This window comes from Delphinapterus leucas, chromosome 14, assembly GCF_059928025.1.
Source record: "Delphinapterus leucas isolate spDelLeu-1000000601 "Yukka" chromosome 14, BTC_Dleu_Yukka2, whole genome shotgun sequence".
In the NCBI taxonomy this organism is placed as follows: Eukaryota; Metazoa; Chordata; class Mammalia; order Artiodactyla; family Monodontidae; genus Delphinapterus; species Delphinapterus leucas.
The window spans coordinates 21,208,989-21,226,650 of record NC_143142.1 but is presented as its reverse complement, the minus strand read 5'-3'; the positions used below and the strand labels follow the sequence as shown (position 1 = coordinate 21,226,650).

General features: G+C 41.4%; 1 protein-coding gene and 1 long non-coding RNA gene across 15 annotated transcripts in view; one reads left to right on the top strand and one right to left on the bottom strand.

The window, feature by feature from the left end:
* The window catches only part of TTC28 (tetratricopeptide repeat domain 28), a 655,470-nt gene extending 646,706 nt beyond the window's left edge, over nucleotides 1–8,764 (top strand). For all 4 annotated transcript variants that reach the window (XM_089894637.1, XM_022550842.3, XM_089894638.1 and 1 more), the window contains one exon: nucleotides 745–8,764. In XM_089894637.1, the coding sequence (XP_089750763.1) occupies nucleotides 745–2,372 (1,628 nt within the window). In that variant the 3' untranslated portion in view covers nucleotides 2,373–8,764. The remainder of the gene's footprint in view (nucleotides 1–744) is intronic.
* LOC111162726 (uncharacterized) overlaps nucleotides 1–17,662 on the bottom strand; it is a 66,609-nt gene that overhangs the window by 12,019 nt on the left and 36,928 nt on the right. For 2 of the 11 annotated variants that reach the window (XR_016387533.1, XR_016387541.1), the window contains exons 2-5: nucleotides 8,677–11,120; nucleotides 6,396–6,540; nucleotides 5,654–5,831; nucleotides 2,631–2,701 (exon numbers count right to left, since the gene is read on the bottom strand). This is a non-coding gene — a long non-coding RNA (uncharacterized LOC111162726). Of the gene's footprint in view, nucleotides 1–2,630; nucleotides 5,832–6,395; nucleotides 6,541–8,676; nucleotides 11,121–17,662 lie in introns of all 11 variants that reach the window. The other 9 variants (XR_016387538.1, XR_016387537.1, XR_016387539.1 and 6 more) reach the window with 7 other exon arrangements.

Here is a 17,662-nt window from a genome sequence, read left to right as displayed (position 1 = left end):
GAATGGGGCTGCCTTTGCTGAGACCTTGAAAGTGGCAGAAGGAATGGGAGGGCTCTGAGTTTCCTCTTGGACACCTTCATAGGCAGCTGGTTAGACGAGTCCAGTGTGGAGACATAAATGTGCACGTAGGTCCGCGGGGAAGAGGACTGTGTCCTGTGGGCGCTCCTGGGGTCAGAGGTCAGAGAGATAAGGAGGGGCCCGGGAAGGATCAGTCCACGAGGGCCAGGTGTGATTGATTGACTGTGCAGAATACCAGATTTGGTGGCCACTGTTAACCTTTACATGAACTGGGGAGGACGAAAGCCTGACTGGAGTGGGTTAAGAGCAGCTGGGAGGAGAGAGGCCGTGCGGAGAGGAGGTTGCTGGGGTGTGGAGCGATGGGGCTGGAGCTGGAAGGGATGGCGCGTGAGGGTTTAGGACAGGGGGCATCACAGATCGCCCTATTCAGAGCAGGAGGCTGCCATGGGGTCCCGTGAGATAGGGAGCAGAGTGGAGATGGGCACATGGTGGGGTCTGCAGCGCACGGGGCTGTGGGCACTCTCGGGGTGTTTTTGTCCCCAGTGTAAGCTTTACTTTTTCCAACAGGACTGTGTGTTTCAGGCTTATAAGATGAATTCAAGTTGTGTATAAGTAACACTTGCATAATGCTTTGCTAGCTTCTATGCGTATAAGGATGCTTGTGAAAGAAAAATAAGAACCATACAGAATTCTAACTGTCCTCTGGGCACCTATGTTTTGTCTTAGATTCCACTGAGCTGCCCAAGCGCCTCAGCCTTGACAGCTCGTCCTCCCTGGAGTCTCTGGCCTCAGCCCAGTCTGTCTCCAATGCTCTGCCCTTGGGCTACCAGCACCCTCCTTTCTCTCCCACCGGTGCAGAGAGCATAGCCTCAGATGCCATCTCTGTGTACAGTCTGAGCTCCATCGCCTCCTCAATGAGCTTTGTCTCCAAGCCTGAGGGTGGGTCAGAGGGCGGAGGTCCTCGAGGAAGGCAGGACTACGACCGGTCCAAGAACGCCTTCCCACAGCGATCCACCCTGCCTCGGAGCCAGCTGTCCCCCCCGACCCGCCCTGCAGACAGCAAAGACGAAGAAGAATACGAAGGGTTTTCCATCATCAGCACTGAGCCTTTGGCGGCCTACCAAGAAAACAGACAGACTCGCTTCTCACCAGATCACAAACAGTCCCGCGTCGGGACAGCTGGTGGTGTGAAAGTTTCGGTAAGCTCCAAGGGGAGCATAAGCACTCCAAACTCTCCAGTTAAAATGACTCTGATTCCCAGCCCAAACTCACCCTTCCAGAAGGTTGGAAAACTAGCAAGTTCAGATACAGGAGAATCAGACCAGTCTAGCACAGAAACAGACAGTACCGTGAAATCCCAAGAAGAAAGCAACCCAAAGCTTGATCCACAAGAGTTGGCCCAGAAGATTCTAGAGGAGACACAAAGCCATCTCATTGCGGTGGAACGTCTTCAGAGGGGTAGTGGTCAAGGTAAGGGCACTAATCCTGAAGATGGCATTTCCGTGCCCAACAGCGCTGCTGTCTTCAGAGCATCAGAAACAAGTGCGTTCAGCAGGCCTGCCCTCTCCCACCAGAAGAGCCAGCTGTCGCCAGTTACTATCAAACCAAAGCCCCCAGCCAGAAGCTCTTCACTACCCAAGGTGAGTTCAGGATACAGCAGCCCCACCGCCTCAGAGGCGTCCATCAAAGACAGCCCGAGCCAGCACAGTGGCCGGCCGTCGCCCGGCTCTGACTCCCAGACCTCCCTGACCGACCAGCCTCTCTTTAAGCTGAAGTATCCCAGCTCTCCTTACAGTGCTCACATTTCCAAATCACCAAGGAACATGTCCCCGAGCTCAGGCCACCAGTCTCCTGCTGGAAGTGCACCGTCCCCAGCTCTCTCCTATTCCTCAGCTGGCTCCGCTCGCTCGAGTCCAGCTGACGCTCCTGACATAGACAAGCTGAAGATGGCAGCCATCGACGAGAAGGTGCAGGCTGTACACAACCTGAAGATGTTTTGGCAGAGCACACCCCAGCATTCCACGGGACCAATGAAAATATTCCGGGGGACCCCTGGAACGATGACTTCCAAGAGAGATGTCCTCAGTCTATTAAACTTGTCACCTCGGCACAGCAAGAAGGAGGAAGGAGCAGACAAGCTGGAACTTAAGGAGCTGTCTTTGCAGCAATGTGGGGAAACGCCCCCAAAAGCCCCTCCCAACGGACACTGGCATACGGAGACCACCTCGCTGAGCACGCTGCCGTTGCCCGCCGGCCCTCCTGCCGCAGTGCCCACGCGCCCTTTGAGACTTCCTTCTGGAAACGGCTACAAGTTTCTGTCCCCAGGAAGATTTTTTCCTTCCTCTAAATGCTGAAACATCTTTTATACCCACCAACACCGGCTTGGAGCACAGCGGCCCACAGCCCAGCTCTCTGCACTCACTTGGCCTGCTCCTGAACGTGGCCGCCCCAGCATGGCTGTTCTCGGGGCGCGGGCGCCACCACTCCCAGACGCCACACACACACACTGGTAGCCCCTCTGGGACTCTGGGCCAGATTCACCAAAAGCCAGGACTTCTGTGGGGTTGGTACAGGAGGCTCATGGAATTTTCTACACGTCACCAAATGTTTACCTTGGAACTCCCTGCTTCTCATCTTTGATGTGATTCTTCAACAGGATTTTTGTACAAAAATGGTCATGGTTCTGGGGTGGGGAGAGAAAGGGAGCACATATTTTGCTAAGAGGTATATATGCAGTACCTTTTGTACATAGAAATACAAACAGAGCTTTTTTAAGGCTTTCAGGTGCTGGTTGGGGGTAGGGTATATAAAAATCTCTCTAAGTTGAGTTCTACATGAAAGTGTTATAGTAGCCAAAAAACAGGATACTGGTTTTAAAAATGCCAATGATTTATAATTAAATTGTAGCAGTTTTGGTCTCATGATATTGTAACATCAGAGTAACAAGGCAATAATTCACTTCCTGAACTCTGCTCTTTGAGGGCTACAAATGTCCCTGGGGCCCCACTGTCAACCAAACTTGAATTTTCTTAAAAAAATTTATGTAACTCTTACCCAGGCATTTTAGAACTATGCAATTGTGATTTAAAAATGCAACTTTGTGCTTTTAAAACATTACTGACCTTTTTTGTACGTGGATAAACAACTTGGTTTTATTATCAACAGTACTTTGCATTTATAGCTATTATTTTTAAAAGCTCAAAAAGTTTTTTAAAATGTCAAATTTTGAATAGTCTTCAATAAGCAATTATCAAGTTTGGAGGGGAGAGTTTGAAATTATTCAGTTTCCTTATAAGCAAAAAAAAAAAAAACAAAAAAACAAAAAACAAACAAAAAAACAAAAGAAAAATCCCATGGCTAACTAGATTTAACCAGAATCTAGCCTTCCAGCTCTTATTCCCTTTATTACCTGCTTAATTTTATTATCTTTTCCCAACGCCAGGTTTCTAAAACCCCTTCTGTCTAAATCTGTCACCAGATTCCCACAATCCCAGCACCTCACATCTGTGAGCTGCATTTGGACCCTCATCTTAGTGTGACCAGTGCCCCTTGCTCCTGTGGTCCAAAGGACAAATCCCCTCCCCCCCACACAGAAGACTTTAATGTCCACAGCCTCAGAAGCAGGGGGCCTTCTGCTGGGATATACATCTGAATTACTGCTGAACAGGGAAAGAGATTTCCTAAAAGTGTTGTCATAGAAAAAAAAAGAGGGACTTTTCCTATAGCTATGTCAGTTCACTGATACTGTTGCCAGCTGGGACAAGACAAAAGAACAGTCTAGGTAGGGGTAACCATTAACATATTTAAATAAAGAAAAGAAGTGCTGAAGATCATGTTAGTCCTAAGCTTAGTTGGAGAATTTACATAAGCCTCTTTTAGGTAATTCTAAAATTGAAATCCTACCATCCTCACTTTGAGGGTCCATCATACAACGGTGGGCAGCCTCTTGTCCCAGGACACGAGCCACACAGGGAGTGGACAGGAGGGGCCTGGCAGGAGGGACACTAACATCAAGACCTCCAGGGAGTTTTTAACCCTGGATAGGATCTCACTTTATAAACATACACTGACCAGTTAGTTGCCCTGTTCCTCACTGTACTCTGAAAAGAGGAAGAGATAATATTTATTCAATTTGTCTTACTCTCCTGAGCTATGTCATAGAAGCTTTTTGTGTTTAACCCAACAGCCATGTTGACAAAAGCAAAAGTATGTCCCATTCTAACCCTGATCCCAACACTGGAAGAAAAATACTTTATAAAGAAGCAAGCAACTATGAGGTTGTCTTTATGTCTTTTATAAATGGTAATAAAAGTACCAGTATAGCAAATAAAAGCCAAGTTTATAGCACTGTGCATTTAGATAGAAAAATCAGGTCCTCAACAACAAGAAATAAACCTCAAAGTAAATTTCTGAATCCACATATAGATAGTTGGGCTGTTCCTTTCTCAGCAACTCTCAGCCTCTTTCCCAAGTGCCAAGTAGCCCTGGAGGAAAGGCCGGGTCTCTGCTCCATCCCTGAGGACGAGGGCACAACCCCCGTAGGCCTCCCTCTAGCGCACATCCTCCACCACCCAGATGGCTTCCCCGTGGTTACCAAGCCAGCGAGGAGGACTCATGGACCCTAACCTGGTTTTAGTCCTAAATACATTTGTTGTTGTAGGTTTCATGTTGAAAAGCCAAATGGAATATATGATTATTTTCTGGTCCTAGATATAAGTTTCAAGGAAGAAAAGCAAAGATGATGAAATAATAGGACCAATCTAAAAATCACTGTAGAGTCGCCGCTTCTTTATGTTTACTGTCAGTCTTGGTGTTTTCTATACAAGTGAAATGGATGTAAAATCAAGGTGAATTTTTCAGGCTGCCTTGAAAACAGTATGCACTTAAAAATTATGTGAGACTGTATAATTTGCAAATTCTTTGTACAGATCAGAGGTTGGCAAATGATGACCCACAGGCTAAATCTGGTCAGAGGCCCAGATTTTTACAGCCATGAGCTAGGAATGGATTTTACATTTTAAAATATTTATATAAATAAATACCTACATAATATTTTTGATTTTACCTCTTGGTCCACAAAAACTAAGATATCTAGCCTTTTAAGAAAAAGTTTGCTGACTCCTGGTATAGATGACAGAAAACACAATTAGCATAATGTTTTGTTTCTACAATCTAGGGAAAGTGAGTGTCAGGCTGTGGATAAAACTGATAGGAATGCGTGGGAACCTGAGCCATGTGGATGGAAGCGAATGACCCCTGCATAGTCCTCGGCTCTTTGCCCCACTTGGAAGGAGTCGCTGGGTGTGGGTGAAATTTACAAAAATAGTTTTCCTCACTGTATGCAGACAGCATTGGATATTATTTCTTTTTCAGCTCAGGAAACTGGAACCCCTGCCCCTACTCTACTCCATCAGATGCAAATACACCAAATACAAGCAATAAAATCTCCCTCTCCTAGAAACTTGGTATGACCACAAAGCAAGGTAGTTGAATCTGTCTTACTTCTCACCAGTGAACCATGCAACTACTTCAGTGATCTTTAACTAAGTCAATATACCAAGACGAAATTAGCTACTCAAGCTTACATTTTGATGCGTTTTGGTATTGGTGTGTAGTAAAATGAAGAAGTTCTCACCTCCATCCACTTGAAACGGTCCCTGGTCCACGTGCTGCTGCACACACTGTCCTCGCTGTGCTTGTCTGTCCCGGTGAATCCCGGTAGGCGGTCACCTCGGCAAGTCCCCAGCTCAGTGCCTGTCCTGCTACCACCCCCACCACAAGGAGAACAGTCACTTCGTTAGTTTCAGTTCAGGCTGGAAAAAATGCCACACAATAATTTGGTTTGCATTTAGTAAGTAGGCAGAATGTGAAAAATGTATAATTTTCATCACATATTTTGTTGTTTTACCTAAAAGAACTGTCCATGTGCTTTGTGAACTGGGCCCTTGTCTGTGCCAGACCCTTCAAAGATGTTCCATGTAAGGACACACGTGGTCACATCTCCCCTCCTCAGACGCCTTCCCCACTTGGCACTCATGCCCCTTGTATGCAGTGTTAGCCATCTTTGGCCTATGTGGACTTTTTTTTTGTAAATTACAGTTTTTCCAGATGGCATTAAACATTTTATATTATGAAATTTACCATGTAAAAAGAACTTCATATTTTTATTGAGATTGCTAAGGCACTTGGCCTTCCTTTGTGATTTCAGTGTCTATTAAAGCATGAGTTCCTTTGGTTTTAAGTACTGTATCTGAATCACTTTCTATGCATTTTCCACACTTCCTAGGTTTCTTTGCAGTACACAAAGTGGTCATGTGTCATTAATGAGCATGTATTTCTGTCTGGAGTTTATCCTTATAAACACACTGTAGCCTCACATTTGCCAGGAGCAGAGCCAGAGAAAGCACACAGCAGAGCGGACCTGCACGCAGCTCATCTGGCCCCGAGGCCTGGGTACCGGTTGGTGGTAATGGTTTAGATGGCTAAATGCTTCTGATCTTCTGTGTTGCAGGACAGAAAATTCTATGGTTGTAGACAAACAGAGTTCATTACCACTAGATCCCTGTATCTAAAAGAAACTTCCAAAGGAAGTACAGCTGACCCTCAAACAACACAGGTTTTAAGTGTGCAGGTCCACGTATATGTGGAATTTTTTCAGTAGTAAATACTACAATATTAAACGATCCACTGTTGGTTGAATGTGCAGATGTGGAGCCATGGATATGGAGGAGCCGTGAGGAACCACATATAAGAAGCGCGGACTATGTGTTATATGCAGATTTTTACTGTGCAAAGGTTTGGTGCCCCAGCCCAGACGTTGTTCAAAGGACAACTGTATTTCAGAAAGGAAAACAGTCCTACCTGTGAAAGTCTGAGATGCATGAAGAAATAATGAACACAGTATTAGGTGAATGTGAAAAAAAATCAAAACAAGTATTGATTATATAAAAAGAGTAATGTCTCATTTGGGTAGCAATAAAAAATTAAAACAAGGAAGTTAAAGTGTTATTTGTTTGGGAAGAGAAAAGTAGATTTTTAGAGACAGTATGTTAAGTATGCATAACCACACACAAAAAATAGAAATAGAGGATTATACCAAACTAATTAGTGGAGGAGAAATAAATTTTTAAAAACTTAGTTGACTTAAAAAAAGAGGGAACAAAACTATTTTAAAAGGAGGAGAAAAGAAAGATGAAATTTTAAAAATCAGTGATAATCAGTAATCATTAAAAATGTAAGTGAACTAAACTTAATTAAAAAGGAGCCTGACAGATGATGGCAACATGCCACATGTTAAAAAAAAAAAATGCTGTTTGAAAAGAAAAAACCCAACTACCAAAGCACAAGGGCCCCAAATGACTGACAGTAAAGAATCAGTAAAATAGATGTTAAAGTAAAAGGCACTAATAAAAACAAAGATCCATTTGCTAATGTTAAAAAAAAACTTAGTAGAAAGGCAAAATTCTAAATTTGTATGCAGCTAACATTATAGCCTTAAAATTCATAAAGTAAAAATTGGCAGAACTACAAGTTTGGAAAACTGCACTACTATAATGGGAGATATTACCCTTTACTCTCAGTACCTGATGGGTTAATTAGACAAATATTTAGAAAGTATATATGGTGGGTTTAAACAATCAGCAAACAGGCTTATGACTTGGAGAGAACCTAGTTTCTGACAGTGAATCAACATTTTTCATAAGCACACACAAAATATTTCATGAAAAACAGACCATGTTCTGGCCTCTAGCAATCAATATCATTGCCACCAACCTAATGAGAATACAATTCAGTTAGGCATCAATAACAAGAAGATAATCGAAAAGTTGCCAACCACTTAGAATATTTTAAAATGCACTAAATAACATATGAACCATAGAGGAATTCATAATAGAAATGAGAAAATATTATGTATCTAAACAGATAGATGCCTCCAGTGCCACCTTGGGAGTTTCTGGGGTTTACTTTTACTAATGACAGAGGTATTTCTTATTTGTTCTACTCAAGACCAGAAGTTTGCACAATAGACTACAAACAATCTCATTTTCACCTGATAAAGTAAAATATATATACTTATTTTTATTTCTGCTTACATGCCACTTTCAGGAAATACCTAAATTATATAATAGCTTAAGAATAAAATTAACTTAAAATTTCATAAGAATTAGTGGGATGCAGTTAACGTGGCATTTTAAAGAAAAAAATTATAGCCCTAAATGTTTATTTTCAAGGTTAATTTTAAACATGTAACTGTTTAAGCCCCAACCAATGAGGAGGGATGCCATCCTAAATAGCCAGTGCTGTGGTACAAGTGCATAAAGAATGATGCCACTGAGCTAGGTGACTGATCCAAGAAGTTAGCAAAGAGAAACCCAGAGAGAAGGAAAAACCCAGAGAGAAAAGAAGGGAGGGAATAACAAGAGTTAGAAATTAATTTAAAAAAAGATAGTACAGAAGATCAAGAAGGGTAAAGTCTGCCAAAAAGAAAAAATACACCAATTCCTGGGAAGGCTGACTGTGTGCATGCATGCACACGTGTGTGTATTTGAGACAGAAAGAGCAAAGGATAAACGGTTACAGCTAAAGATGCAGCAAAAATTAATAAGAAAATACTATGAATACGTTTATGCCAATATATGTGAAAATGCAAAATAATACCTAGTATGTTTTAGGCATACATATGTAGTTGAGGAATCCAAAAATGCAGGGAACGATGGACCTCAGATGCAGGAGTGGTGCCACCTTTGGGGAGGGAAGCAATGGAACTAGAATCAGGAGTGATAAGCAAGTGACTTCAACTGCAAAGAACTGTAGCATACATCTCCTTGTTCACACATACAAACCATTTCATAAGGAATTTAAGAATGAGTGAAAAATGTTATTAGCAACTATACAACAATAAATTAGATGATATAAACTTTTAGAAAAACTATTAAAAGCTCTAGTGCAAGAAGGAAAAGAAAACTTAAAAAAACCAGAGCCCATAAAATTAAAATGGTAATCCTAACTCCTTGTCCTTTATCCAACTCTCCAAAAAATACAGGCCCAGATGGTTTTACATGTATTTCACCAAACTTTCAGGGACCAGCGATACTCTGTATTTTCAAATTGTTTAAGAAAATATAAAAATAAACGATATTAAAATCACTCCATGATGGTGTTCTTAATTCTAAGATCAATAGATAGTATAAGAAAAGGATAGGCCCGTTTCATTTATGAATCTAGACATAAAAATCCGAAATAAAATACTGGCCATTAAATCCTTGTGTTTTTAAAACTAGGAAAACATAGATTGAAAGTGGATCTATCTATTAGTCACTGGTGCTTATCTTTACTGATGAACACGCACATGGTATTCTTAAGGGCCAGAGCTCCGGCCCTAAGGAGCATCTATAAACACATTCATATAAGTAAAACCAATCAGCATGAAACTACAGAGCACATTACCACCCTGAGAACTGGAGTGCTGAATTCTACAGTTTACATTGTAATTAGACAAGAAGCAAATCTATTACACTCCTAGTATAAGAACAATGAAATATGTATGCAAACGTAAGGGAAATTCCAAGCAGTTCTATCATTTCTTAAGAAACAACGTGAGAACTATACCCTGCTATTAATGTTAAAGTAGAAATTGACTTTAGTACAATAATCTGTAGCGTAGATCTAAGGACGCAAGGTTAACACAGCACCATGCAAAGATTTTTTAGCACAATCGTGTGGTGTTTATTACCTTAGGAAATATAATTTATATTATCTGTTAATGTTCGAGAATTTGCATGTTCAGTTATGGAATACATGCTTTGTTAGATGCTTCCCTGAAGGAGAGACTGGCCCTTAGTGAAGATCTAGTTATGTGCTGGGGACCTTGACTGACAGCTAATATGAAAGACAGGTATTACCAAGACTGTTCTTAGCTACTGTGGTGCTTTTTTTTTTTTTTTTTTTTTTGCGGTACGCGGGCCTCTCACTGCCGTGGCCTCTCCCGCCGCGGAGCACAGGCTCCGGATGCGCAGGCTCAGCGGCCATGGCCCACGGGCCCAGCCGCTCTGCCGCACGTGGGATCCTCCCGGACTGGGGCACAAACCCGCGTCCCCTGCATTGGCAAGGGGGCTCCCAACCACTGCGCCACCAGGGAAGCCCTGTGGTGCTTTTTAATATTAGTATTCTAATGCTTTATTTATAGTCACTTTGTTTTGTTGTTTTTAACCTCAGGATGTCTGGACAAGGACCACAGCTTGGTACCTTTTTCAATTTAAAGCCTTTCTTCAACTTTCCCAATGAGTATGCATGCTTAACAGCCTCTAATACTAAATAATGGCAAACAGGGAACTGACAGTCTAATGCTGCATCCACTCCAGCAAATAAGGCCGAAACATCTGGATCCAAATACATTAAAGGGACATGTTGGCATTGAGGAAACATTTTGCCTCCCAAATGAATTTGCATCCAATCTCAAGATATTTATTAGATTTGTAGCAATTGTGCATTTGGGCTTAAGGGAACAATAGTGTTCTTAAATATATAAATATTCTCAATATATTTATATTAAATAAGAAGTTCTAAAATTCTAAAATAACTTTAAATCCCAATAGTAGGGCTCAAAGTCTGCCCTTTTAGTTAATTCGGACAGGTAAATAAGTTTGAATTCTGATCTGTCTGGCAGCATTCTGCCAAAAGTCTGACTTGTTTTTCCATATACAGAGCTTTCTTTTTCTTTTTTTTAAAATAAATTTATATTATTTATTTATCTTTGGCTGCGTTGGGTCTTTGTTGCTGTGCGCGGGCCTTCTCTGGTTGCGTCAAGCAGGGGCTACTCTTTGTTGTGGTGCGCGGGCTTCTCATTGCGGTGGCTTCTCTTGTTACAGAGCACGGGTTCTAGGTGCGCAGCCTTCAGTAGTTGTGGCATGTGGGCTCAGTTGTGGCTTGTGGGCTGTAGAGCACAGACTCAGTAGTTGTGGTGCACGGGCTTAGTTGCTCTGCGGCATGTGGGATCTTCCGGGACCAGGGCTCAAACCCGTGTCCGCTGCACTGCCAGGCGGATTCTTAACCACTGCGCCACCAGGGAAGTCCCCAGATCTTTCTGAAGTTGTAGCCATTTTCTTTTTGAACCAAAAATGCAAATATAAAATAAAATTGCAATGTAATTAAGAAAAAAGAGGCAGTTCTTACCTAACATTTTGAAAGTCATTCATTCTACAAATATTTGCTGAGGGTTTGTTGTGATAAATAGAATGTAGCCAATAAAAAATAAACAAGCAGAAAGTTAAAATAGATGTTAAAAAGTCCATAAAATAAACTTTGTACACTTCACTTAATTAGATTCTGTTCTCTCCTGTATTACAAATAGTCCAAACAGCTTGATGAATGAAAATGCCAATCACTGTGCCTCCCCACCCAGTGCCCCGGCTAAGAAGTGCCTTGGCTCAGCCTGAGGGATGAGACAGCACATGGAGGCAGCGGTGTTCTATGTGGAAGGCCTCTACTCTCCTGCTGCAGCTGGTGAGTCCTGAGCAGGCCACCAATCCTGTGGGGGGTCAGAACCTTAGGAAAATCCCCTGCGGCCAGATTCCTTTTCTCATGATTTCAGTCCAGGTCTAGATCAGGTCTCTGCAGCTGAAGCCAAAGCCAAAGGTAGGGATGTAAACTGAGGTCAGTGGCCAGCATGGCCATGTGCAGGCCAGAGGCGCAAAGGTGCAAAAACTGAGTGAGCAGAGGAAGCCAGCAGTGGAGAAAGGAGAAAAGAGCAGATGCAAAGGCGCCTTCAGGGAGACAAAGTCCCTGTAGTAGCTAAGTTCCAGGCTGCTCTCCACTTCAATGTTCTGTTACTTCCCACTTGGGTTAACTTAAATGGGACTTTTTTTTCCTTTCGATTTAATGGCCTGAGCTGTGGATGTTTGAACATATGGTATAAAAGGAGCAAGTCAGAAGTAGAGCAGGAAGGAAGGCTGTAGAGGAGGCAAACTGAAGACGGAAACGACAGCAAAGGAATAAGAAACACACGTGAAATGGAAGAACACATTAAGTCTAAGGCCATCCAGTGAGGGGCCTCTATGATCTTGGATGCTTGGATGTAAAAAAAAAAAAGCAATAGAATCAATCAGAAGAGAAGCCCCACGTCCCTTCCTGTGGCTTACGCTCAGCCTGCCCCCCCATCACTGTAGGTGGAGACACCTGGGCCCCTCTCCAGGGCCTACACCTCCACTTGCTAGACCCGCTCTTGGTTGCCCGCTGAACGACAGCGTGTCAATAATCCTCCCTCTCTCTCCCGCACTGATTTTTCCTCTCAGGTGAATCATTCCTATCAGCATATTAACGTGCTGTGATCTCTCCCGTGTGGCCCCATATCCCCGTCCTGCAAACATGCCATTTCTCTGCTTCTTTCAGAACAAAGTGACTGCTCTATACTCAGTGTCACCACTTCCACTCTTCCTCTTCTCTCTTAAACCACCCCTCAAATCACGCTTTTGTCCCCAACACAAGATCAGGAGCTATATCCAAAATGTTGCAAAAGCTAGTGGTCAATTCTTAGTTCTCTGTAATGCAGTACAAACCACATAGCATCACATATGAGGTAGACCTGAAATGAAAGTGTAATCTGCATTTAATTAAGCTTTTAAATATAGGTATGTAACTTTCAATTTACTGTAAATACAGAGATTGTTAGAACGGGTTATACAACACCATGAGTAAACAGTGAGGTAACTCCCAAGGTGGGGCCACCCCATCACTCCACACAGTGCTTTTGGATACAACTTTCTGCAATGATGAAGAGCTGGGCTGTCCAATCCAGCAGCCACTAGACACATGTGGCTACTGAGCAGCCACAACACAGTCAGTGTGACCAAGGATATGAATTTTTATTCTAATTTATTTGTACATACAGTGGTCTGGACTGGTCTCTTAAGCCAATAATATAGAGAAAAAGGAGGCTATGAACTCTTCAAGAATAACGAATTTTAAGTAAGTGACATCACAACCAAATGCAAATACAATTGTATTTCTATATACTAGCAACAAACACTAGAAAACAAAATTAAAACCCATTCTGTTTACCATTAGGTCAATAAACATAAATTGATTGAAACACATTGATCTCTACACTCAAGATGGTTACAGTTCATAATATGTAGACTACACCTCAATAAAGTTGATAAAAAAAATACTTAGGGATAAATTTAACAAAGGGCAAGTAAGATTTCTGTATTAAAAATGAGAAAACACTGCTGACAAAAATTAAAGAAGCCGTAAGTTGAGACAGATGTTGATGAATGGAACACTGAATATTGTTAAGATGTCAATTCTCCCAAGACTTATCTATAGAGGCAACACAATTGCAATGAAAATATTAACAGGAAAACGTCTTAGCAGACTTTTTATTAGAAACTGACAAGTTAAATTTAAAATTTATTTGGAAATGCAAAGAATCTAGTAGAGTCAAAACAAACTTGAAAAAGAAGTTGCCTTCAAAATTTACTTTGAAGTTATAGTAAATAAGATTATGTAGTTTTGGCATATAAACAAATAGTAGACAGAGGAGAGTCCAGAAATATATATAGAGAGAAAAGGGCCCAGATGTAGATGGTTAACTGATTTTCAATAAAGTGTGCCAAGGTAATTTAGTAGGGAAAGAACAGTATTTTCAACATATGGCATTAAAACTACATTTCATTTAGAAAAATAAAACCTCAATGACTACCTCAAACCATACTCAAAAAGTAATTCAAAATGGATCATAAACCTAGACATAAAAGGTGAAGTTATAAAGCTTCATTCATAGGAAAATATCTCTTTGACCGTAAGTCAGGCAAAGATTTCTTATGACACAAAAAGCACCAACTAACTACAAAAGAAAAATTAATTGTAATCTATCAAAATTAAAACCTTTTGCTCTTCATAAGATATCACTAAGAAAATGAAAAGGCAAGCAGAGCCTAGAAGAAAATATTCATGATAATTTTTCATGGTAACTTTACCTGACAGAGGACCTGTATCTGGAATGAATATCTGTATCACCGGCAACCAACAATAAAACATCAAACAATAAAGATGAAAGATTTGAACAGAAACTTCATGAAGGAAGATATACAAATGATCAATAAGCACATGAAAATGTGCTCAGAATCATTAGTCATCTGGGAATGCAAATTAAAATCACAATGAAAAAAATACTTCCTACCTTTAGAATGGCTAGAGACTGACCACACCAAGTGTTGGTGCATATACAGAACCACTAGAACTCTCATACCTTGTTAGTAGGAGTGTAAAATGATACAACCATTTTGGAAAACTGTTCAGCAATTTCTCATAAAACTTAATATACAGCCACCCAATCCTATGTCTCAGTATTTGCCTGTGAGAAATGAAAACAGATGCCCACAAAGAGACTCATACAAGAATGTTCATAGTTGCTTTATTCATAGGAGCCCCCAAATGGGGAAGCCCAAATGGCTGTCAGCAGGTGGCTGGATAAGGAACTGTGGTATCGTCATACAATGGCCACTGTGCTACGGTAAGAAGGAATGAAGGATACAGGCAGCAACGGGAGCCAATATCAGAAACAATGAGTTGAGCAAAAGACGTCAAACACAAAAGAATTCAGACTTTATGATCCCATTTATATAAAGTCCGAGAACAATCAAAATGAATTTATGGTGATAGAAATCAAGAGAGGTTGCCTCTGGGAAGAAAAGGGGATTTACTGGAAAGAAACATGATGGAACTTCCTAGGGTGATGGAACTGGTCCTATATCTTGACTGGAGTGTTGATTATGTGAGTGTATACATTTGACAAAACTCATTGAATTGTACCCTTAAAATTTACACATTTTATTATGTGTAAACTACATAAAAGCTTCAGAAGGGTTTTTTGAAGGGGGGTGGGTAGAAATAAGCTGATTCTAAATTTTATATGGAAATGCAAAGGAGCCAAGAATATCCAAGGGAGTCTAGAAAAAGAACAAAGTTTGAGAAGTTCCACTGCCAGAAATTAAGCTCTATTATAAAGCTACAATAAAGACAGAATGGGATTGGTGCAAGGTTAGACAAACAGATGAATCAAACACAATAGAAAGTCTAGAAACACACACACACCTGATTTATGACAAAGATGACACTACAGTACAGTGGAGAAAGAATAAATTTCAATAAATGGAGCTGGTTCGATTGGATATACATATTTTAAAAAATCAGTCTTGACCTCCACATACCATACACAAAAATCAAGTTTTGGTGGACTATACAAAACTAAAAGGCAGAAAATCTAGGGAAAATATTTAGAATAAAACACAAGACTTTACCTCCATAACCTTAAGGTAGGCAAATGTTTCTTACACAGGATATAAAAAGTTGATAAACTGGACTATAGAACGAATAAATTGATGATGGTGTATCAGACAATGGAAAACTCTATGGCAACCATGTGTAACAGCATGAATATTTCAAATAGAAGGTTAAGCAAAATAAGCCAGACAGAATATATACCATATGTTTCCATTTATATAAAGTTCAAAAACTAGCAAAACGAATTGATGCTGTTAAAAGGATATTGTTTACTCTGTGGTGGAAGACTGGGACTTGCTTACCTGGATGGGTTCACTTGGTAAAAACCCATCATGCTGTACAAGTACAATCTGTGTACTCTTCTGTGCGTTATACATCAATATCTATAAAGTTAAAAAACCACCAACCTAATTCTTCTCCCTAGTCTTCTTCCCTCTGAAGTCTTTCACATCTCAGTAGAATGGCAATTCTATCCAGCTGTTCAGGACAATACCAGGGAAGCCATGCTCACCTTCCTCCTTTCTCTCAAGCGCCTCATATAATCCATCGCAAAGTTGTTGGCTCTCTCACCTCTGCCACCTGCTGACTGGCCCGTCAGGTCTCCTCCCTGGTCTCTCCTGCTCCCACCCTTCTTCCCTTCAGTCTGTTCTCCATATGGCAGCCACAGCAACCATTTTATAACATACATCGGCTCACCTTACGTGTATGCACCAAAGCCTTCAAAGCTAAAGCTCTTCTAATGCCCGTGAAGCCCTCCGTAATCTGACCCCACCACTGTGCTCCCTGCTCACTCCAGCCACAGAGGCCTTCTTGTTGCTGCTTGGATGTGCCAAACATGCTCGTGCCTCAGGCCTTGACACATGCTGCTCTCTCTGATACCGTTCTTCATTAAAAGGAACCAGGGCTCTTTGGAAAATGCCTGATTCCAGGGCTGGAACATTTTGTGCATCTGAAAGTTAAAAAGCTCTCAAAAAATGTTTGGGACATGTCAAAAGCACACAGATGACAACCTGAATGGGCTCCCACTGGCCAAGTCAGGTTCAACTTGAATATCAAAATAAATAGTACTAGTAACAATGTATAATCCATTGAATAAAATAGGAAACCAAGAGTCCAAACTGATATAAATAAATGAATAAATTGAAAATTTGATGAGACCTGAGATAGTTTCCATCCGTAGATTTTTTTTTTTTTTTTTTTTTTTTAAAGATTTTCCACGTCACTCTGCATCATGCTCTCCTCTACCTTCTGGGATATATGATGTACACTTGTAAGTGCTGTTTTAATGTCCATGTTTCTTTAATTCCACCACCTGTGCCATTTCTTGTCAGTTTTTGAATGCATTTTCTCCTCATTAAGGGTCATATTTTCCTACTTTGCATCCCCTAATTATTGGTTCAATGCTGAAACATTTACATTGTTGGGTGCTGGATTTTTTTGGTGGGGGGGTGGTATTCCTTTAAAATGTTTTACACTTTGTTCTGGGACATGGTTAAGTTACTTGGAAACAGTTGGATCCTTTGGGGCTTGCTTTTGAGCTTCGTTAGGTTAGGACCAGAGCAGCCTGTAGTCCAAGGCTAATTCAAATTCAGTTCCATCACTGAGGTGATCACTTTCTGAGAACAATCCAATGCCATGTATTATGAGATTTCTCCATCCTGGCTGTTGGGAACATGAACTCCAGTAGTCCTCCCTTATCTGAGGGAGATACATTCCAAGACCCCCAGTGGATGCCTGAAACCAAGGAAAGTACCGAACCCTACATACACTATGTTTTTTCCTAGGTCTCCTGTCAATAATTTCTTTAAAGGTCAATAGGGCCATCACTAAGTAAAATAGGGGTTACCTGAACACAAGCACTGCAATACTGCGATAGTCGATCTAATAACCAAGAGGGGCTACTAAGTGACTAATATGCAGGTAGCATATACAGTGTGGATATGCCAAAGGGATGATTCACGTCCTGGGCAGGATGGAGTGAGATTCATCAAGCTACTCAGAAGAGCAAGGCAATTTAAAACTTATTATTTCTAGAATTTCCATTTCATATTTTCAGACTACAGTTAACTGTGGGTAAATGAAATCACAGAAAGCAAAACCGCGGATAAGGGGGGACTACTGTATTCCCAACCCTGTGAGCTCCACAAACTGTCCTTTCTGTTCATTATGGTGGTTCTATCCCCAGCCTCACAAAGGTGCTGAAGACTCGAGTAGAATCCTTTGCAGATCTCCAGAGCTCTCTCCCTGCTGCTCTCTGCTCTCTGACACTCTGTCCTGTGAATTCCAGCCATGTCGACCTCCCCAAATCCTCAGCCTCACTTACCGAGACCTCTGAGCTTATATAAATTCCCCTTCCCTGTGA